Source organism: Oncorhynchus masou, chromosome 12, assembly GCF_036934945.1.
Source record: "Oncorhynchus masou masou isolate Uvic2021 chromosome 12, UVic_Omas_1.1, whole genome shotgun sequence".
Lineage (NCBI taxonomy): Eukaryota > Metazoa > Chordata > Actinopteri > Salmoniformes > Salmonidae > Oncorhynchus > Oncorhynchus masou.
This window is the reverse complement of record NC_088223.1, coordinates 62,254,000-62,275,038: the sequence shown is the minus strand read 5'-3', so window position 1 is coordinate 62,275,038 and position 21,039 is coordinate 62,254,000. Positions and strand designations below refer to the sequence as shown.

At 41.6% G+C, this 21,039-nt stretch overlaps 1 protein-coding gene across 11 annotated transcripts in view; it reads right to left on the bottom strand.

The window, feature by feature from the left end:
• The window catches only part of LOC135550596 (transcription initiation factor TFIID subunit 1-like), a 61,978-nt gene that overhangs the window by 31,353 nt on the left and 9,586 nt on the right, over positions 1-21,039 (bottom strand). For 7 of the 11 annotated variants that reach the window (XM_064981548.1, XM_064981551.1, XM_064981549.1 and 4 more), the window contains exons 3-11: positions 13,638-13,743; positions 11,986-12,102; positions 10,013-10,138; positions 9,520-9,761; positions 9,198-9,419; positions 8,692-8,940; positions 4,689-4,890; positions 4,370-4,510; positions 83-250 (exon numbers count right to left, since the gene is read on the bottom strand). In XM_064981548.1, the coding sequence (XP_064837620.1) occupies positions 83-250; positions 4,370-4,510; positions 4,689-4,890; positions 8,692-8,940; positions 9,198-9,419; positions 9,520-9,761; positions 10,013-10,138; positions 11,986-12,102; positions 13,638-13,743 (1,573 nt within the window). Of the gene's footprint in view, positions 1-82; positions 251-4,369; positions 4,511-4,688; positions 4,891-8,691; positions 8,941-9,197; positions 9,420-9,519; positions 9,762-10,012; positions 10,139-11,985; positions 12,103-13,637; positions 13,744-15,178; positions 15,258-21,039 lie in introns of those variants that run through there. The other 4 variants (XM_064981555.1, XM_064981558.1, XM_064981556.1 and 1 more) reach the window with 2 other exon arrangements.

Below are 21,039 nucleotides of genomic sequence, written 5' to 3'. Positions count from 1 at the left end.
AGAGACCATCAAGATATTTCATAACTTGCTTAAACTGACTGAAAAACAGTGTACACACAGTTCACTAAGAAAGGGGCAATACCTAAAATGATGTTCTCATCGTTGGGGTCTAGGGTGAGGACAGGGGGTGAGAGCATGCGGTCCATGGCCTGGTCATCCCAGATGATGTTGTCCTCCCAGCGCCCGTACACCAGCTCCTCATTGTCAATGGGGAAGATGGAGAACCAGGGGGCATCCTCTTCATGAGTGGCTGTGGAAAGACCAATAGGAAAACAGTAGTGAGAGATTTACTCTCTCTTTAAAGCAGGGGTCGCCAACCTTTTCTAGCATGAGAGCTACTTTTAAAAAATGTACATATCACAAGCTACTCATTGTTTTCTAGCTCCTCTGCCCTGCAACTCTTCCCCTGGTCCTTGGTGTACAAGAGAAAGTAGTGCACTGTGTTTTCTGTTAATATACCTGGTCAAATAATGGTTAATAAACAACTAAAGGGGCCCCTACAAAATCAGTGATCCCCCCCCCCCCCAAATTATGTTCTATATTTTCTCAAATTATGTTCTCAGTTTAATTTTTCCTGGTTTTAGAATTGTTGTTTTTCACTCTCAATTACAATTGTTCATAGATAAACAATTGAATTGGATGTTCTGAGTCCATATCAATGTTTAAATCACATCAAAATATCTTTTTTTGTTTTAGGTCTTGGAGAAGAAAATAATAATAATTGTGTGTGTAATCTGGCCATTCGCGTCCACATCTAGCGAGTGAGGAATGTGCCATGTAATGTGGTGGTGTAGCGATGGTTCTGGAGCCTATTGCTGCTGCTCATTTTATTGCAAATTTCGCAACTAAGGAATAATATACTGAACAAAAATATACAACGCAACATGCAACAATTTAAAAGATGTTACTGATGATAATTTAAAATATGTTAATTCATATAAGGAAATCAGTCAATTAAAATAAATTCATTAGGCCATAATCTACAGATTTCACATAACTGGGAATACAGATATGCATCTGTTGGACACAGATAGAATACCTTCAAAGGTAGAGGTGTGGATCAGAAAACCAGTCAGTATCTGGTGTGACCACCATTAGCCTCATGCAGTGCGACACAACGTCTTCGCATAGAGTTCAGCATCAGGCTGTTGACTGTGGAAGGTTGTCCCACTCCTCCTCAATGACTGTGCGAAATTGATGGATATTGGTGGGAACTGGAACACCCTGTTGTACACGTCAGTCCAGAGCATCCCAAACATGCTCAATGGATACATGTCTGGTGAGTATGCAGGCCATGGAAGAACTGGGAGTTGTTGGATTGAGGTCAGGGAATTGTGTACAGATCCTTGCGACATGGAGCCGTGCATTATCATGCTGAAACACGAGGTGATGGAGGTGGGTGAATGGTACGACAATGGGCATCAGGATCTCGTGACAGTATCTCTGTGCTTTCAAATTGCCATCGATAAAATGCAATTGTGTTCTTTGTCCATAGCTTATGCCTGCCCATACCATATCTCCACCGGCACCATGGGGTACTCTGTTCACAACGTTGACATCAGCAAGCCGCACGACCAAATGATGCCATACATGTGGTCTGCAGTTGTGAGGGCTGTTGGACTGCCAAAAACGATGCTGGAGGCGGCTTATGGTAGAGAAATTAACATTCAATTCTCTGGCAACAGCCCTGGTGGACATATCTGCAGTCAGCTGACAATTGCACGCTCCCTCAAAAATTGAGACATCTGTGGAATTGTGTTGTGTAACAAAACTGCACATTAAAGAGTGGCCTTTTATTGTCCCTAGCACAAGGTGCACCTGTGTACCTTTGCAATGATCATGCTGTTTAATCAGCTTCTTGATATGCCACTATAGGTGGATTATCAGATAGGTGGATTATCTTGACAAATAATACATCACTCACAGGGACCTAAACAAATTTGATCACAAAATTGAGAGAAATAAGCTTTTTGTGCATATGTAACATTTCTGGGAACTTTTAATTCATGAAACTGGGGTCCAACACTTCACATAGAGCATTTATATTTTTGTTCAGTATACATACAAATTACAGTGCATTCGGAAAGAATTCAGACCACTGGATTTTTTTCACATTTTGTTATAGCCTTATTTTAAAATGGATTAAATGTTTTTTTCCTTCACTAATCTACACACAATAACAATTTAAAGGAAATTTAAAGGCAATGCTACCAAATACTAATTGAGTATATGTAAACTCCTGACCCACTGGGAATGTGATGAAAAAAATAAAAGCTGACATAAATCATTCTCTCTAATATTATTCTGACATTTCACATACTTAAAATAAGGGTGGTGATCCTAACTGACCTAAGACAGGGAATTTTTACTAGGATTAAATATCAGGAATTGTGAAAACTGAGTTTAAACGCATTTGGCTAAGGTGTATGTAAACCTCTGACTTCAACTGTAAGTATTCAGACCGTTTACTCTGTACTTTGTTGAAGCACCTTTGGCAGCGATTACAGCCTCGAGTCGTCTTGGGTATGACGCTATAAGCTTGGCACACCTGTATTTGGGGGGTTTCTCCCATTCTTCTCTGCAGATCCTCTCAAGATCTGTCAGGTTGGATGGGGAGCGTCGCTGCACAGCTATTTTCTGGTCTCTCCAGAGATGTTTGATTGGGTTGAAGTCTGGGCTCCGGATGGGCCACACAAGGACATTCAGAGGCTTGTCCTGAACGCACTCCTGTGTTGTCTTGGCTGTGTGCTTAGGGTCGTTGTCCTGTTAGAAGGTGAACCTTTATCCCAGGCTGAGGTCCTGAGCACTCTGGAGCAGGTTTTCATCAAGGATCTCTTTATACTTCACTCCATTCATCTTTCCCTCGGTCCTGACTAGACTCGCAGTCCCTGCCGCTGAGAAACTTCCACACATCATAATGCTGCCACCACCATGCTTCACTGTAAGGGCTGATGCCAGGTCTCCTCCAGAAGTGACGCTTGGCATTCAGGCCAAATATTTCCAACTTGGTTTCATCAGATCAGAGAATCTTGTTTCTCATGGTCTGAGAGTCTTTAGGTTCCTTTTGGCAAACTCCAAGTGGGCTGTCATGTGCCTTTTACTAAGGAGTGGCTTCTGTCTGGCCACTCTACCATAAAGGCCTGATTGGTGGAGTGCTGCAGAGATGGTTGTCAATCTGTAAGGTTCTCCCATCTCCACAGAGAAACTCTGGAACTCTCTCAGATTGACCATCGGGTTCTTGGTCACCTCCCTGACCAAGGCCCTTCTCCCCCGATTGCTCAGTTTGGCCAGGCGGCCAGCTCTAGGAAGAGTCTTGGTGGTTCCAAACTTCTTACATTTAAGAATGATGGAGGCCATATTTTGGTACCCCTCCCTAGATCTGTGCCTCGACAAAATTCTGTATCGGAGCTCTACGGACAATTCCTTCCACCTCATGGCTTGATTTTTGCTCTGACATGCAATGTCAACTGTGGGATGTTATCGAAACAGGTGTGTGCCTTTTCAAATCATGTCCAATCAATTTAATTTACCACATGTGACTCCAATCAAGTTGTAGTAACATCTTGAGGATAATCAATGGAAACAGGATGCATCTGCACTCAATTTCGAGTCTCATAGCAGGGTCTGAAAACATATGTATCTAAGGTATTTCTAAATATCTGTTTTCACTTTGTCATTATGGGGGATTGTATGTAGATTGATGAGGGAAAAATGAATTCAGTCAATTTTAGAATAAGGCCATAACGTAACAAAATTTGGAAAAAGTCAAGGGGTCTGAATACTTTCCGAATACACTGTATATACTTACTCATGATATACTTCTTCCAGGTAAGCATACTTTGTAGTTAACATTTAATTGAGAAGGTTTTGGGGAAAGTATTTCTGCAAACTCACAAGATGGTTATCACACCAACTGGCTACACACGGGAGTGATAGACAAACGTGAGCCCACACAGACAGACAGGGACAATAATGTTGGAAATTATTTGGCAGATATTGTTTTATGTTTGGCTTTTTTAGCCAATAAAGGCTAACCACAAGTTCAGGTCTTGGGATAATATCAATGTTGCATTGATTACATAGTAGCTGGGAGCTTGATGTGTCTGATACTTGTGAGATTTGTTTATGACAGTGTGCTGTGAAACACGTGAAAATTGCATGTACTTTCAGAATTGTTTGGCGACTCATAGGTGGGCTGTGAGCTACTAGTAGCTCGCGGTCGACCTGTTGGAGACCCCTGCTTTAGTGGTACTTTTTAACACATCAATTAACAGAGATATGTAGGATATGTTGTAATATCACATTATTCATCATTCTAAAAGTAAATGACACTCTACAACAGATGGCAGGTAAAATAGACTCATAGTACCATGATGGTCGTGGTGGTGTTTGTCCCTCTTGGAGCCAGAGCCAATGGAAGGGGCTTTGGGCATAGGTGGAGGAGTGGGGGGCACCAGCTGAGAGTTACTCCTACTCAGACCTGTAGAGTGTAGATAGACATCATGAATACCTAGATAACCCAAAGCAGACAAATACACAACAGTTATAACAGTTTATATTTGCCACTTTTGTCCTAAGTCCCCTGGACAAGTGGGGTTTATGCTTTGGTGATAGGATATCAATGAGGTAGGAATCTCCATTATGCAGGTCAGTCTGTTAATTGGTACTGGAGTGAGCGGGTCTCTCACCCTGCTGTGCATTGTAGGCATTGGCGTTGCGGGTCATGCTGGAAGGCAGCCACCCTGCCAGACTGGCTCGCTGGGTCTTAGTGCCCTTATGTTTCACGTCCTCTCCGTTCCAAATTATGTCATCCTCCCACTGAAGCTGGGTGACCATCAGGAAGAGCTCATTCTCCAGGGCCTGTTTGTCCTTTTCGTCACCACTGCCCTCCTAGACAGAAAAAGACAGAAATACACACAAATAACATAGGTTTTTAAATCATGATGTCTGTTCTCTTCTAAATTATTATTTACAAAACATTTGAGGGGTAGTTCAGCTTTAATATTGCAAATTCCATTACTGTAATTGTCGCATCATTTCCAATCCCCCATATATATTTTTTGTAAATATACAGTTGGAAGTGGGAAGTTTACATTCACTTAGGATGGAGTCATTAAAACTCGTTTTCAGCCACTCCACAAATGTCTTGTTAACAAACTAGAGTTTGGGCAAGTCGGTTAGGACATCTACTTTGTGTATGACACAAGTCATTTTTCCAACAATTGTTTACAGACGGATTATTTCGCTTATAATTCACTGTATCACAATTCCAGTGGGTCAGAAGTTTACATACACTAAGTTGACTGTGCCTTTTAAACAGCTTGGACAATTCCAGAAAAGTATGTAATTTAGAAGCTTCGGATAGGCTAATTGACATAATTTGAGTCAATTGGAGGTGTACCTGTGGATGTATTTCAAGGCCTACCTTCAAACTCAGTGCCTCTTTGCTTGACATCATGGGAAAATCAAAAGAAATCAGCCAAGAACTCAGAAAAAAAAATTGCTTTATCTGGCTCATCCTTGGGAGCAATTTCCAAACACCTGAAGGTAAAACATTCATCTGTACAAACAATAGTACGCAAGTATAAACACCATGGAACCACGCAGCCGTCACACCGCTCAGGAAGGAGACGCGCTCTGTCTCCTAGAGATGAATGTACTTTGGTGCGAAAAGTGCAAATCAATCCCAGAACAACAGCAAAGGACCTTGTGAAGATGCTGGAGGAAACAGGTACAAAAGTATCTATATCCACTGTAAAACGAGTCCTATATCGACATAACCTGAAAGGCCGCTCTGCAAGGAAGAAGCTACTGCTCCAAAACCGCCATAAAAAAGACAGACTACGGTTTGCAACTGCACATGGGGACAAAGATCGTACTTTTTGGAGAAATGTCATCTGGTCTGATGAAAAAAAAATAGAACTCTTTGGCCATAATGACCATTGTTATGTTTGGAGGAAAAAGAGGGAGGCTTTTCAAGCCGAAGAACACCATCCCAACCGTGAAGCCAGGGGGGTGGCAGCATCATGTTGTGGGGGTGCTTTGCTGCAGGAGGGACTGGTGCACTTCACAAAATAGACCGCATCATGAGGAAGGACAATTATTTGGATATATTGAAACAACATCTCAAAAATTCAGTCAGTCAATGGATCTTCCAAATGGACAATGACCCCAAGCATACTTCCAAAGTTGTGGAAAAATGGCTTAAGGACAACAAAGTCAAGGTATTGGAGTGCCATCACAAAGCCTTGACCTCAAGCCTACAGACAATTTGTGGGCAGAACTGAAAAAGTGTGTGCGAGCAAGGAGGCCTACAAACCTTACTCTGTTACACCAGCTCTGTCATGTGGAATGGGCCAAAATTAACCCAACTTTTTGTAGGAAGCTTGTGGAAGGCTACCTGAAAAGTTTGACCCAAGTTAAACAATTTGAAGGCAATGCTACCAAATACTAATTGAGTGTATGTAAACTCCCGACCCACTGGGAATGTGATGAAATACATCAAAGCTGAAATAAATAATTCTCTCTACTATTATTCTGACATTTCACAGTCTTAAAATAAGGTGGTGATCCTAATTGACCCAAGAAAGGGCATTTTTACTAGGATTAAATGTCAGGAATTGTGAAAAACTGAGTTTAAATGTATTTGGCTAAGGTGTATGTAAACATCCGACTTCACCTGTATATAGTACCAGCCAAAATGTGGGATACACCTACTCATTCCACGGTTTTTCTTTATTTTTTACTATTTTCTAAATTGTTTAATAATAATGAAGACATCAAAACTATGAAATAGCACATGACTTGCCTAGTTAAAGGTTAAATAAAAAATAAAACCTTCAAAATATGGAATCATGTAGTCAGCAAAAAAGTGTTAAACAAATCAAAATATATTTTATATTTAAGGTTCTTCAAAGTAGCCACCCTTTGCCTTGATGACAGCTTTGCACACTCTTGGCCTTCTCTCAATCAGCTTCATGAGGTAGTCAACTGGAATGCATTTCAATTAACAGGTGTGCCTTGTTAAAAGTTTTTTTGTGGAATTTCTTTCCTTCTTAAAGCGTTTCAGTCAATCAGTTGTGTTGTGACAAGGTAGGGGTGGTGTACAGAAGATAGCCCTATTTGGTAAAAGACCAAGTCCATATTATGGCAATAACAGGTCAAATAAGCAAAGAGAAACGACAGTCCATCATTACTTTAAGACATGAAGGTCAGTCAATCCGGAAAATTTCAAGAACTTCGAAAGGTTCTTCAAGTGCAGTCGCAAAAACCATTAAGCGCTATGATGAAACTGTCTCTCATGAGGACTGCTACAGGAAAGGAAGACCCAGCGTTACCTCTGCTGCAGAAGATAAGTTCATCAGAGTTAACTGCCCCTCAGAAATTGCAGCCCAAATAAATGCTCCATAGAGTTCAAGTAAAAGACACATCTCAACATCAACTGTTCAGAGGAGACTGGGTGAATCGGGCCTTCATGGCCGAACTGCTGCAATGAAACCACTACTAAAGGACACCAATAAGAAGAAGAGACTTGCTTGGGCCAAGACACACGAGCAATGGACATTAGACCGGTGGAAATGTGTCCAAATTAGATTTTTGGTTCCAACCGCCATGTCTTTGTGAGATGCAGAGAAGGTGAACGGATGATCTCCGCATGTGTGGTTCCCACCGTGAAGCATGGAGGAGGTGGTGTGATGGTGTGGGGGTGCTTTGCTGGTGACACTGTCAAATATCTATTTTGAATTCAAGGCACACTTAACCAGCAAATGATTAGATGTGTCCAAACTTTTGACTGGTTCTGTATATATTTTAAAATATATTTTCCTTTATTTTTTCACCTAACCCTACCACCAGTCTCCTAATTGGAGTAAACTTAAGGACAACAACCCTTAGGCTTCTACTTCCAGCTTATACATACTATACATTTTACAGACACAGTATATTTTACAATAGTTATCTTTTTTTTGTTTTTAGTCCCATCCTTCAGCTACCCTCAACCCCTCCCATATACCTCTGAACACCATCCAGTTTGGATTTATATTTGCCATATATTTTTCAACTGTGTTGTTTCACAAAAGTTCTGAACCTTTCCAGTCTCATAGTTTCTACAGATTGTAAATTTAAGATAAAGATTTTTGCTAAGAGTATAATTACAGCTATTTGCAAAGTTAGCTCCAGGTAATTGTTGCAATTCTTCAGCCATTCCTGAACCTGCGACCTAAAACATGCTGCATATGGACAGTACCAAAACAAATGATCTAATCAAAGTCTCTTCGCAGAAAAATCTGCTAGAAATGGGTGATTGATTCTTAAAAAGGGGCAATCTGCAGTTGCTACATCCATTTGTGAACTTATAAATTAATCAATGTACCCATTGATTCTTGAAGAATATAACTTATTAATGCCTCATTAGCTTAGTTCAACAGTCATACTCCCCCAGATCCCAAAATATATGATTGTTTAACTCCAATGTTTGTAAACAAAGTAATATGTTTGTAAACAAACACTGTATAGCCTCACTACATGGTTAAAGCTATCAAGACTGGTTAGATTTCTCAAGCCCCATCCCTCAGCTTTTTACCAAAATAGTGGTGGGAGAGCGCATTGTTATTGTTTCAACTGCTGAATGCCACTTTAAGAAACTCCATGATATCTAATCCTAAAGCGTCAGTGTAGTGTATGGGTGTTAACCTCTTTGGGATGTTGTAAAGGTGGCGGTGGTTCTGGCCTCTCCCGTTTCTCCTGCTCATCGTCCTCCTCCTCCTTCAGTTTGAAGCCGTAGTGGAATCCACTTCCATCGTCAGGGACCCCCATCATGTCGTACCAGAGCTGGGCCGGACCGTAGCGCCACTCTGCCACCTTGGGCCTGGACTCTGTCACCTTGTCCCCGTCTCCAGAGGTCTGGGAGAACTTGGACTCTATTGGGGCCATCATGGTGATCTGGGGGCAGAGTCACAAGGAATGAACTATTGAAGAATATCTTCTAGCAATCACTTTTGTCCATTTCCTTTTGTAAGGAGAAAGATCCCATACATAATTATACTGAGACTGAATCACATTACTAAACCTAGTAAACTCTCATAAATTAGCTGTGACAAACTATACTGGTAAATAACCACACAGTTTCAAAGGGATTTCAAACATGTTTTCACAGTCCTGCATATCTTTGACTAAGACCATTGTTGTTGCACACTGACCTCGTCGTCAGACAGGCACTGTTCTGGGGGTGGAGGTGGGGCGTATTCATAGTCCCAGCCAGACTTCTTCTCTGGTCCCTGCTGCTCCATGGGCTCAGCGCCCTCTGGTGGGGGTGTCCCTGGCTGAGGGTCGCGGTGCTTCCTCTTCCTCTTTCTCCGTGCGCTCCGCCACACCGACGGCATGTTCTTCCCAGGGCCAAACAGTCGAAGGAACCGCAGCACCTGGAGTGGATAGGTATTCATTTTGAAAGGTTTTAATCATCCAATCACAACTCTCTGTTATGTGGTGTACTATATAGTCTTTCCAAAAAGGACAGCTCACCCTTCCAGGCCTGAACTCTGGGAAAAGCTGTGTGACACCAGGCAGGGCTTTGGCAGCATCCTTCTGCATGATGCCAGCCAGGGGCAAGCTGAGGCAGGCTGGAGAACCCCCTGACCCAGGGCCTGCAGATGGCCGGTCTGTCTCCGATTCAGAATCTGAGGAACTGCTGAAATCCACTTTGTCTACCAGAGAGGAAGGAGCAATGATGGAGGGCAGGATGATCCCGTCTCCTTCATCCCCAACTGTGGACAACACAATAGCATACACTAGGGTTAGAGCCCCTCTGATGAGTGCTAACTTACTAGCATGTATTCTTGACATTAAATACATCAATATCCATGTTTACTTTATAACAGATTATGAAGAATTATGCTTGTACAGTAATTATGCTTGTACAGAACAAAAGTATATTTTCACCGGCACGAGATTGATCAAAGACTAAATTAATTACAGTTGACCTCCACCCTTTGGCCCTTCCTTATCTGATCCTTACCACTTGCAGCCGTGGGAGAGGAGTCGTCTTTCTTGCCACCAGGCGTGGGGAGACATGGAGGTGGTGGAGGGGGCATAAGCTTGGCATCAATATCCTCACAATCCGCATCATAGTCATCCTCATCATCTGAGACAGAGAGAAAAAAAGTATCCTGTTACCGGCTGTGCAAAGTCTCTGATGACGAGAAAGGAAATGAAATAAGCTTCATTTATCTGTTCTGGTAACCTAGGGTACAAGCACTCCTAGAGGTCTGTGTATAGTATTATACAGTTGAAGTTGGAAGTTAACATACACCTTAGCCAAATACATTTAAACTCAGTTTTTCACAATTCCTGACATTTAATCCTAGTAAAAATTCCCTGACTTAGGTCAGTTAGGATCACCACTTAATTTTAAGACTGTGAAATGTCAGAAAAACAGTAGAGAGAATGATTTATTTCAGCTTCTATTTCTTTCATCACATTCCCAGTGGGTCAGAAGTTCACATACACTCAATTAGTATTTAGTAGCATTGCCTTCAAATTGTTTAACTTGGGTCAAACGTTTCAGGTAGCCTTCCACAAGCTTCCCACAATAAGTTAGGTGAATTTTGGCCCATTCCTCCTGACAGAGCTTGTGTAAGTGAGTCCGGTTTGTAGGCCTCCTTGCTCGCACACACTTTTTCAGTTCTGCCCACAAATCTTCTATAGGATTGAGGTCAGGGCTTGGTGATGGCCACTCCAATACCTTGACTTTGTTGTCCTTAAGCCATTTTGCCACAACTTTGGAAGTATGCTTGGGGTCATTGTCCATTTGGAAGACCCATTTGCAACCAAGCTTTAACTTCCTGACTGATGTCTTGAGATGTTGCTTCAATATATCCACATAATTTTCCTCCCTCATGATGCCATCTATTTTGTGAAGTGCACCAGTCCCTCCTGCAGTAAAGCACCCCCACAACATGATGCTGCCACCCCTGTGATTCACGGCTGCGATGGTGTTCTTCAGCTTGCAAGCATCCCCCTTTTTCCTCCAAACATAACGATGGTCATGATGGCCAAACAGTTCAATTTTTGTTTCATCAGACCAGAGGACATTTCTCCAAAAAGTATGATTTTTTTCCCCATGTGCAGTTGCAAACCATAGTCTGGCTTTTTTTATGGCGGTTTTGGAGCAGTGGCTTCTTCCTTGCAGAGCGGCCTTTCAGGTTATGTCGATATCGGACTCGTTTTGCTGTGAATATAGATACTTTTGTACCTGTTTCCTCCAGCATCTTCACAAAGTCCTTTGGTGTTGTTCTGGGACTGATTTGCACTTTTCGCACCAAAGTACGTTCATCTCTAGGAGACAGAATGCGTCTCCTTCCTGAGCGGTATGACGGCTACGTGGTCCAATGGTGTTTATACTTGTGTACTATTGTTTGTACAGATGAATGTTTTACCTTCAGGCGTTTGGAAATTGCTCCCAAGGATGAACCAGACTTGTGGAGGTCTACAATTATTTTTCTGAGGTCTTGGCTGATTTCTTTTGATTTTCCCATTTCCCACTGAATTTGAAGGTAGGCCTTGAAATACATCCACAGGTACCCCTCCAATTGACTCAAATGATGTCAATTAGCCTATCAGAAGCTTCAAAAGACATGACATCATTTTCTGGAGTTTTCCAAGCTGTTTAAAGGCACAGTCAGTCAACTTAGTGCATGTAAACTTCTGACCCACTGGAATTGTGATACAGTGAATTATAAGTGAAATAATCTGTCTGTAAACAATTGTTGGAAAACTTACTTGTGTCATGCATAAGGTAGATGTCGTAACCAACTTGCCAAAACTCTAGTTTGTTAACAAGAAATTTGTGGAGTGGTTGAAAAACACGTTTTAATGGCTCCAACCTAAGTGCATGTAAACTCCGACTTCAACTGTACATATGTAACAGCAGGTGTTCTTAATGTTTTGTGTACTCATTTTATGTGACTAGTTGCATGCGTATTACTGCACCTGTTCTCCTCGTAGGCTGCAGGCTGCCCATGGCCTGACGATACTTCTTAGTCTCATCTTCAGCCACCTCGTTGATGTCAGAATAATCAACTGCATCGGCATCGTTCTTCACCCAGCCTGCATAAGAAACAGGACACGAAACCGTCACTCATTTATCACAGCATTTACAAACACAACTAAGGAGCATATTGACTGTTCATGACTCCTAGACTTTTTCCACATTTTGTTGAGTTACAGCCTAAATTTAACATGGATTAAATTGAGATGTTGTGTCACTGGCCTTAACACAATACCCCATAATGTCACTATGTTGGAAAAGTCAATAATCATTCAACCCCTTTGTTAAGGCAAGCATAAACACGTTCATGAGTTTAAAAAAATGGGCTTAACAAGTCATATAATAAGTTGCATAGAGTTTAACATGATTTTTTAATGACTACCTCATCTCTGTTCCACACACATAACATAATCTGTAAGGTCCCTCAGTTGAGCAGTGAATTTCAAACACAGATACAACAACAAAGACCAGGGAGGATTTCCAATGCCTTGCAAAGAAGGGCACCTATTGGTAGATGGGTAAAAAGAAAAGCAGACATTGAATATCCCTTTGGGCATGGTGAAGTTATTAATTACACTACAAAGATACAGGCATCCTTCCTAACCTCAGTTGCCAGAGAGGAAGGAAACCACTCAGGGAATTCACCACGAGGCCAATGGTGACTTTAAAACAGTTACAGAGTTTAATGGCTGTGATAGGAGAAAACTAAGGATGGACATTACAACATTGTAGTTACGCCACAGTACTAACCTAATTGACAGAGTGAAAAGGAAGCCTGTACAGAATAAAAAATATTACAAAACCTGATTCCTGTTTGCAACAAGGAACTAAAGTTAAAAAAAAGCAAAACATGTGGCAAAGCAATTCACTTTTTGTCCTGAATACAACATGTTATGTCTGAGGCAAATCCTATACAACACAGTACCACCCTCCATATTTCCAATCACAGTGCATCATGTTATGGGTTTGCTTGTAGTCATTAGGACTGGGGAGGTTTTTGGATAAAATAGAAACGGAATCCTAGAGGAAAACCTGGTTCAGTCTGCTTTCTACCAGACACTGGGAGATGAATTTACCTTTCAGCAGGACAATAACCTAAAACACAAGGCAAAATCTATACGAGTTGCTTACAAGAAGACAGTGAATGGCCGAGGTACAGTTTTGACTTAAATGTACATGAAAATATTTGTCTAGCAATGATCAACAACCAATTAGGCAGAGCTTGAAGAATTCTGAAAACAATAATGGGAAAATGTTGCACAATTCAGGTGTGGAAAGCTCTTAAGAGAGACACAGAAAGACTCACAGTTGTAATTGCTGCCAAAGTTGCTTCTACAAAGTATTGACTCAGGGGTATGAATACCAATGTAAATTAGATACCTCTGTATCTCAAACATTACTAAAAACAGGTTTTCACTTTGTCATTATTGACTATTGTGTGGAGATGGTGAGATTTCTTTTGGTTTAGGCTGTTACACAACAAAATGTGGAATAAGTCATGGTGTATGAATACTTTCTGAAGGCACTGTACATGACAGAGAGCTCTGTAGGGCTAGGAACTACCCCACCCACAGCCTTACTCTCACCCTCTTACCTGTGTCTCCATCCTCGTCCAGATCGTCCTCCTCACTAGCAGTGATCTCTGTGATGAGGTTGCCCAGTCCCAAGGAGCCCAGGCCAGCAAGGTGCTTTTTGGATTCCTGAGGGTGTGGAGGGAAATACCATTGTCAAACAACCACAGCATTTGATATGCCAAAGTGTATTGGAAAATACCAGGTGTTAAAATTTCTGTCTAGAAAGACCATTTATAAAAATACCATGGCACAAAAGACAGTGGACAAGTGATCAACATACTGTATCTCATTCTGTATCTATCTATCTCTCAGATATAGGACAGACACTTCAGAACAAACTTCCTTTTGATGGGTTGTCGTCATACTTTTGTATATATAGTGTAACAAGAAACCCATAATCAGCAAATGGACATCTCAGTCCTGTTGTTAGGCATACTGTTGTGCAGGGATGGTGGAACTCAGCCGGGTTCTCAACTTACTGTTTAGGGGTAGAATAGAAGGATACACAAGGTGCAATTTTGAAATTTGGTCGTGCATCAGCATTTTCTCTTTTTATGTCAGTCACTGTTTGTTTTCAGTCTCAATCAGATATCATATTAACATGACATAAGTCATGGAAAAATCCACTGCATGACAAAATGTGTAGAATTGCAGCAAATTCGCTGTAAAACTGCACATTTTTCCGCCCCATGGCAAATTTAGTAGAACTGTGCTATAAAATTGCTAAATCTTCTCTTTGGCCAATGGCAAAATTATGTAGAATTGCAGCAAACTTGCTTTAAAATTGAACAAAAAAATACTCTACGCCCCAAAGCAAAATTTTGTGTGGTCACGATACCGTACCGATATCAGGTTAGTATCACGATACTCGATACCACCTAAAAAAATACAAGGTATATTAGCCAGTCACACAACGGCACCTGATCCATACACATAAACTCAGCTACTGCTCTGTTCAATTGTTGGGCATCTATTGAGTTCAATATCATTACATTTGAAATTGTTTACATTAAAATGTTTCAAAGACATCCATTAAATGAAATATAATTTATTTTGGGTAACAAACATATACAACAAAATGTACAATGTGGACCCAGAGGATATCAATTAAAAGTATGAATTAAAAGGCTTGTTTCCAAAGTGGTCCTCAATGGTAAAAACAATAACACATGTGATTAAAGGTCCAGACAAAATTACAAACAAACATAAATAAATTAATTGATATTGACATCCTAGAAAGTGGCACTATTCACTGCACTTTTCCAAAACCTTAAAAATCAACCATATTCATTTCACATTGCGTCCTTAAAGGCTCCCAAGTGGTGCAGCAGTCTAAGGCACTGCATCTCAGTGCAAGAGGCGTCACTGTAGTCCCTGGTTCAATAGCACCCTTAAATAGTATGGTGCCGAAGGGGGAAGGCTGCCGTCTTCTCGGCTCTTAACCAACAATGCAATTTTTTTTTCTTTTTTTCCGCATTGTTCGGAACTTGTTTTGTACATAATGTTGCTGCTATCTTATGACCGGAAAGAGCTTCTGGACATCAGAACTACGATTGCTCACCTCAAACTGGACAAAGAGTTCTTCTTCAATGAGTCGGGCGGGAGGGATATAATACAGACACCCGACCAAGCCCAGGTCCCCGTTATTCACTGGAGAAGGAAACGCAGATTTAGTGGAAAGAGATCAGGGTGTCTTCTGAGGATCAGGCGACGAGTAGCTAATCTGCCCACGACTTCAGTCCTGCTACCTAACATTCAATCGCTGGAAAATAAATGGGATGAACTGAAAGCACGTTTATCCTACCAACGGGACATTAAAAACTGTAATATCTTATGTTTCACCGAGTCGTGGCTAAACGACGACATTAAGAACATACAGATGGCGGGTTATACACTATCGGCAGGACAGAACTGCAGCCTCTGGTAAGACATGGGGCAGGGGCCTATGCATTAATGTAAACCACAGCTGGTGCACAATATCTAAGGAAGTCTCGAAGTTTTGCTTGCCTGAGGTAGAGTATCTCATGATAAACTGTAGACCACCCTACATACCACCACAGACCGACGCTGGCACTAAAACCTCACTCAATGAGCTGTATACCAACATAAGCAAACAGGAAAACGCTCATCCAGAGGCGGCGCTCCTAGAGGCCGGGGAGTTTAATGCAGGGAAACTAAAATCAGTTTCACCTAATTTCTATCAACATATTAAATGTGCAACCAGAGGGAAAATAATTCCAGACCACCTTTACTCCACACACAGAGATACGTACAAAGCTCTCCCTCTCCCTCCACTTGGCAAATCTGACCATAATTCTATCCTCCTGATTCCTGCTTACAAGCAAAAATTAAATCAGGAAGCACCAGTGACTCGGTCTATAAAAACGTGGTCAGATAAAGCAGATGCTAAACTACAGGACTGTTTTGCTAGCACAGACTGGAAAATCTTCCTGGCAACATTCGCACTGAGCTAAAGGCTAGAGCTGCCACTTTCAAGGGCCGGGTCTCAGAAGCTTATAAGAAATCCCGCTATGCCCTCTGACGAACCTTCAAACAGGCAAAGCGTCAATACAGGACTAGGATCGAATCGTACTACACCGGCTCCGATGCTCTTCGGATGTGGCAGGGCTTGCAAAACATTAGACTACAAAGGGAAGCACAGCCGAGAGCTGCCCAGTGACACGAGCCTACTAGACGAGCTAAACTACTTTCTTGCTTGCTTCGAGGCAAGTAACATTGAAATATGCATGAGAGCATCAGCTGTTCCGGATGACTGTGTGATCACGCTCTCCGCAGCCAATGTGAGTAAGACCTTTAAACAGGTCAACATTCACAAGGCCGCAGGGCCAGACGGATTAGCAGGATGTGTACTCTGAGCATGTGCTGACCAACTGGCAAGTATCTTCACTGACATTTTCAACCTCTCCCTGTCTGAGTTTGTAATGACATGTTTCAAGCAGACCACCATAGTCCCTGTGCCCAAGAATACTAAGGTAACCTGCTTAAATTACTACCGACGCGTACACTCACGTATGTAGTCATGAAATGCTTTGAAAGCTCATGACACCATTTTCCCAGAAAACCTAGACCCACTCCAATTTGCATACCACACCAAAAGATCCACAGATGATGCAATCTCTATTGCACTCCACACTGCCCTTTCCCACATGGACAAAAGGAATACCTATGTGAGAATGCTATTCATTGACTACAGCTCAGTGTTCAACACCATAGTGCCCTCAAAGCTCATCACTAAGCTAAGGACCCTGGGACTAAACACTTCCCTGCAACTGGATCCTGGACTTCCTGACGGACCACCCCCAGGTAGTAAGGGAAGGTAACAACACATCCACCACCCTGATCCTCCCCATGGGGGCCCCTCAGGGGTGCATGCTCAGTCCCCTCCTGTACTCCCTGTTCACTCATGACTGCACGGGCAGGCATGACTCCAACACCATCATTAAGTTTGTTGATGACACAACAGTGGTAGGCCTGATAACCGACAACGATGAGACGGCCTATAGGGTGGAGGTCAGAGACCTGACCGTGTTGTGCAAGGACAACAACCTCTCCCTCAATGTGACATAGGAGATTGTGGACTACAGAAAAAGAGGACCGAGCACACCCCCATTCTCATCGACGGGGCTGTAGTTGAGCAGGTTGAAAGCTTCAAATTCCTTGGTGTCAACATCACCAACAAACTAACATGGTCCAAGCACACCAAGACAGTCATGAAGAGGGCATGACAAAACCTATTCCCCCTCAGGAGCCTGAAAATATTTGGCATGGGTCCTCAGATCTTCAAAAGATTTTAAAGCTGCAAAATAGAGAGCATCCAACCGGTTTGCATAACTGCCTGGTACGGCAACTGCTCGGCCTCTGACAGCAAGGCACTACAGAGGGTCCTCTATACCATGCCGTGTCAGAGGAAGGACCTAAAAAAATTGTCAATGACTCCAGCCACCCTAGTCAGACTGTTCTTTCTGCTACCGCACGACAAGCGGTACCGGAGCGCAAAGTCTATGTCCAAGAGGCTCATAAATAGCTTCTACCCCCAAGCCATAAGCCTCCTGAACAGCTAATTGAATGGCTACCCAATCTGGAACGCTGCTGCTACTCTTTGTTATTATCTATGCACAGTCACTTTAAAAACTGTACCAACATGTACATACAGTTGAAGTTGGAAGTTTACATACACTTAGGTTGGAGTCATTAAAACTATTTTTCCCCCCAACAAAATTCTTGTTAACAAACTATAGTTTTGGCAAGTCAGGACATCTACACTGTGCATGATACAAGTAATTTCTCCAATGTTTACAGACAAATTATTTCACTGTATCTCAATTCCAGTCCGTCAGACGTTTACATACACTAAGTTGACTGTACCTATAAAACAGCTTAGAAAATTCCAGAAAATTATGTTATGGCTTTAGAAGCTTCTGATAGGCTAATAGACATTGTTTGAATCAATTGGAGGTTTACCTGTGGATGTATTTCAAGGCCTACCTTCAAATGCAGTACCTCTTTGCTTGACATCATGGGAAAATCTAAAGAAATCTGCCAAGACCTCAGAAAAATAATTGTAGACCTCCACAAGTGTGGTTCATCGTTAGGAGCAAATTCCAAATGTCTGAAGGTACCACGTTCATCTGTACAAACAATAGTAAGCAAGTATAAACACCATGGGACCACGCAGCAGTCATACCGCTCAGGAAGGAGACGCATTCTATCTCCTAAAGATGAATGTACTTTGGTGCGTAAAGAGCATATCAATCCCAGAACAACAGCAAAGGACCTTGTGAAGATGCTGAAGGAAACAGGTACAAAAGTATCTACATCCACAGTAAAATGAGTCCTATATCGACATAACTTGAAAGGCCGCTGAAGGAAATAGCAACTGCCCCAAAACCGCCATAAAAAAGCCAGACTACGGTTTGCAACTGCACATGGGGACAAAGATTGTACTTTTTGGGGTAATGTTCTCTGGTCTGATGAAACAAAAATGGAACTGTTCAGCCCTAACGACCATCATTATGTTTGGAGGAAAAAAGGGAAGGCTTGCAAGCTGAAGGACACCATCCCAACCGTGAAGCACGGGGGTGGCAGCATCATGTTGTGGGGGTGCTTTGCTGCAGGAAGGCCTAGTGCACTTCACAAAATAAATGGCTTCATAAGGAATGAAAATTATGTGGATATATTGAAGCAACATCTCAAGACATCAGTCAGGAAGTTAAAACTGGGGCGCAAATTGATCTTCCAAATGGACAATGACCTCAAACATACTTCCAAAGTTGTGGGAAAATGGCTTAAGGACAACAAAGTCAATGTATTGGAGTGGCCATCACAAAGCCCTGACCTCAATCCTGTAGAACATGTGTGGGCAGAACTAAAAAAGTGTGTGTGAGCAAGAAGGCCTACAAACCTGACTCAGTTACACCAGCTCTGTCAGGAGGAATGGGCCAAAATTCACTCAACTTATTGTGGGAAGCTTGTGGAAGGCTACCCGAAACCTTTGATCCATGTTAAACAATTAAAATGCAATGCTACCAAATACGAATTGAGTGCATGTAAACTTCTGACCCACTGGGAATGTGATTAAAGAAATAAAAGCTGAAATAAATGATTATCTCTAATATTATTCTGACATTTCACATTCTGAAAACAAAGTGGTGATCCTAACTGACCTAAGACAGGGAATTTTTAGGATTAAATGTCAGGAATTGTGAAAAACTGAGTTTAAATGTATTTGGCAAAGGTGTATGTAAACTTCCGACTTCAACTGTATTACTTCAATTACCTTGACACCGGTACCCCCTGTATACAGACCCACTATTGTTATTTACTGCTTCTCTTTAATCATTTGTTATTCTTATCTCTTTTTTCTTTTCTTCTTAAAACCGCATTATTGGTTAAAACGTCTCGGGTGTAGGGGGCAGGATTTTCGTTTTTGGCAAAAAAACGTACCCATTTGAAACTGCCTATTTCTCAGGCCGAGAATATGCATATAATTGTCAGATTAGGATAGAAAACACTCTAAAGTTTTATAACAGAACTGGTATTGCAGGCGAAAACCTGAGGAAAATCAAACCAGGAAGTGCTGTTTTTCCTGAAAGCGCTCTGTTCCATTGGATGCATTGCCTCCATTTAAAGGGATATCAACCAGATTCCTTTTCCTATGGCTTCCTCAAGGTGTCAACAGTCTTTAGACATAGTTTCAGGCTTTTGTTTTGAAAAATGAGCGAGAAAATAACATTGCGTCAGTGGATAGCTGGGTGTTCGCAGAGTTTTGCTTGCGCAACAGTGTGGCAGCCATTGTCTCTCCCTCTCCTATTGAAAAAGCGACAGTCCAGGTTGATACAGTGCCTTGCGAAAGTATTCGGCCCCCTTGAACTTTGCGACATTTCAAGCTTCAAACATAAAGATATAAAACTGTATTTTTTTGTGAAGAATCAACAACAAGTGGGACAATACGGAGTGTTAAGTATGGAATTAGAGATAAACAATCATGAAGTGGAACGACATTTATTGGATATTTCAAACTTTTTTAACAAATCAAAAACTGAAAAATTGGGCGTGCAAAATTATTCAGCCCCTTTACTTTCAGTGCAGCAAACTCTCTCCAGAAGTTCAGTGAGGATCTCTGAATGATCCAATGTCGACCTAAATGACTAATGATGATAAATACAATGACTTCATTTTGATGACTTCATGTTACACAATACATGTATGTTTCGTTCGATAAAGTGCATATTTATACAAAAAAAAATCTCATTTTATATTGGCGCGTTACGTTCAGTAGTTCTGAAACATGCGGTGATTGTGCAGAGAGCCACATCTATTTACAGAAATACTCATTATAAATGTTGATGAAAATACAAGTGTTAAGTATGGAATTAGAGATAAACTTCTCCTTAATGCAACCGCTGTGTCAGATTTCAAAAAACTTTACGGAACAAGCTAACCATGCAATAATCTGAGTACAGTGTTCAGACAACAAAGCAGCCAAATAGATATCTGCCATATTGGGTGGTCAACATTAGTCAGAAATAGCATTATAAATATTCACTTACCTTTGATGATCTTCATCAAAATGCACTCCCAGGAATCACAGTTCCACAATAAATGTTGTTTTTGTTCGATAATGTCCATCATTTATGTCCAAATAACTTATTTTGTTAGGGCGTTTGGTAAACAAATCCAAAAGCGAGTTCAGGTCCAGTCGGACGAAAAGTTCAAAAGGTTCCGTTACAGCCCGTAGAAACTTGTCAAACTAAGTATAGAATCAATCTTTACTATGTTTTTATCATAAATCTTCAATAATGTTCCAACCGGAGAATTCCATTGTCTGTAGAAAAGCAATGGAACGAGAGCTAACTCTCGTGACCGCGCCTCCGAGCCTGTGGCACTCTCTCATTCGGTCCC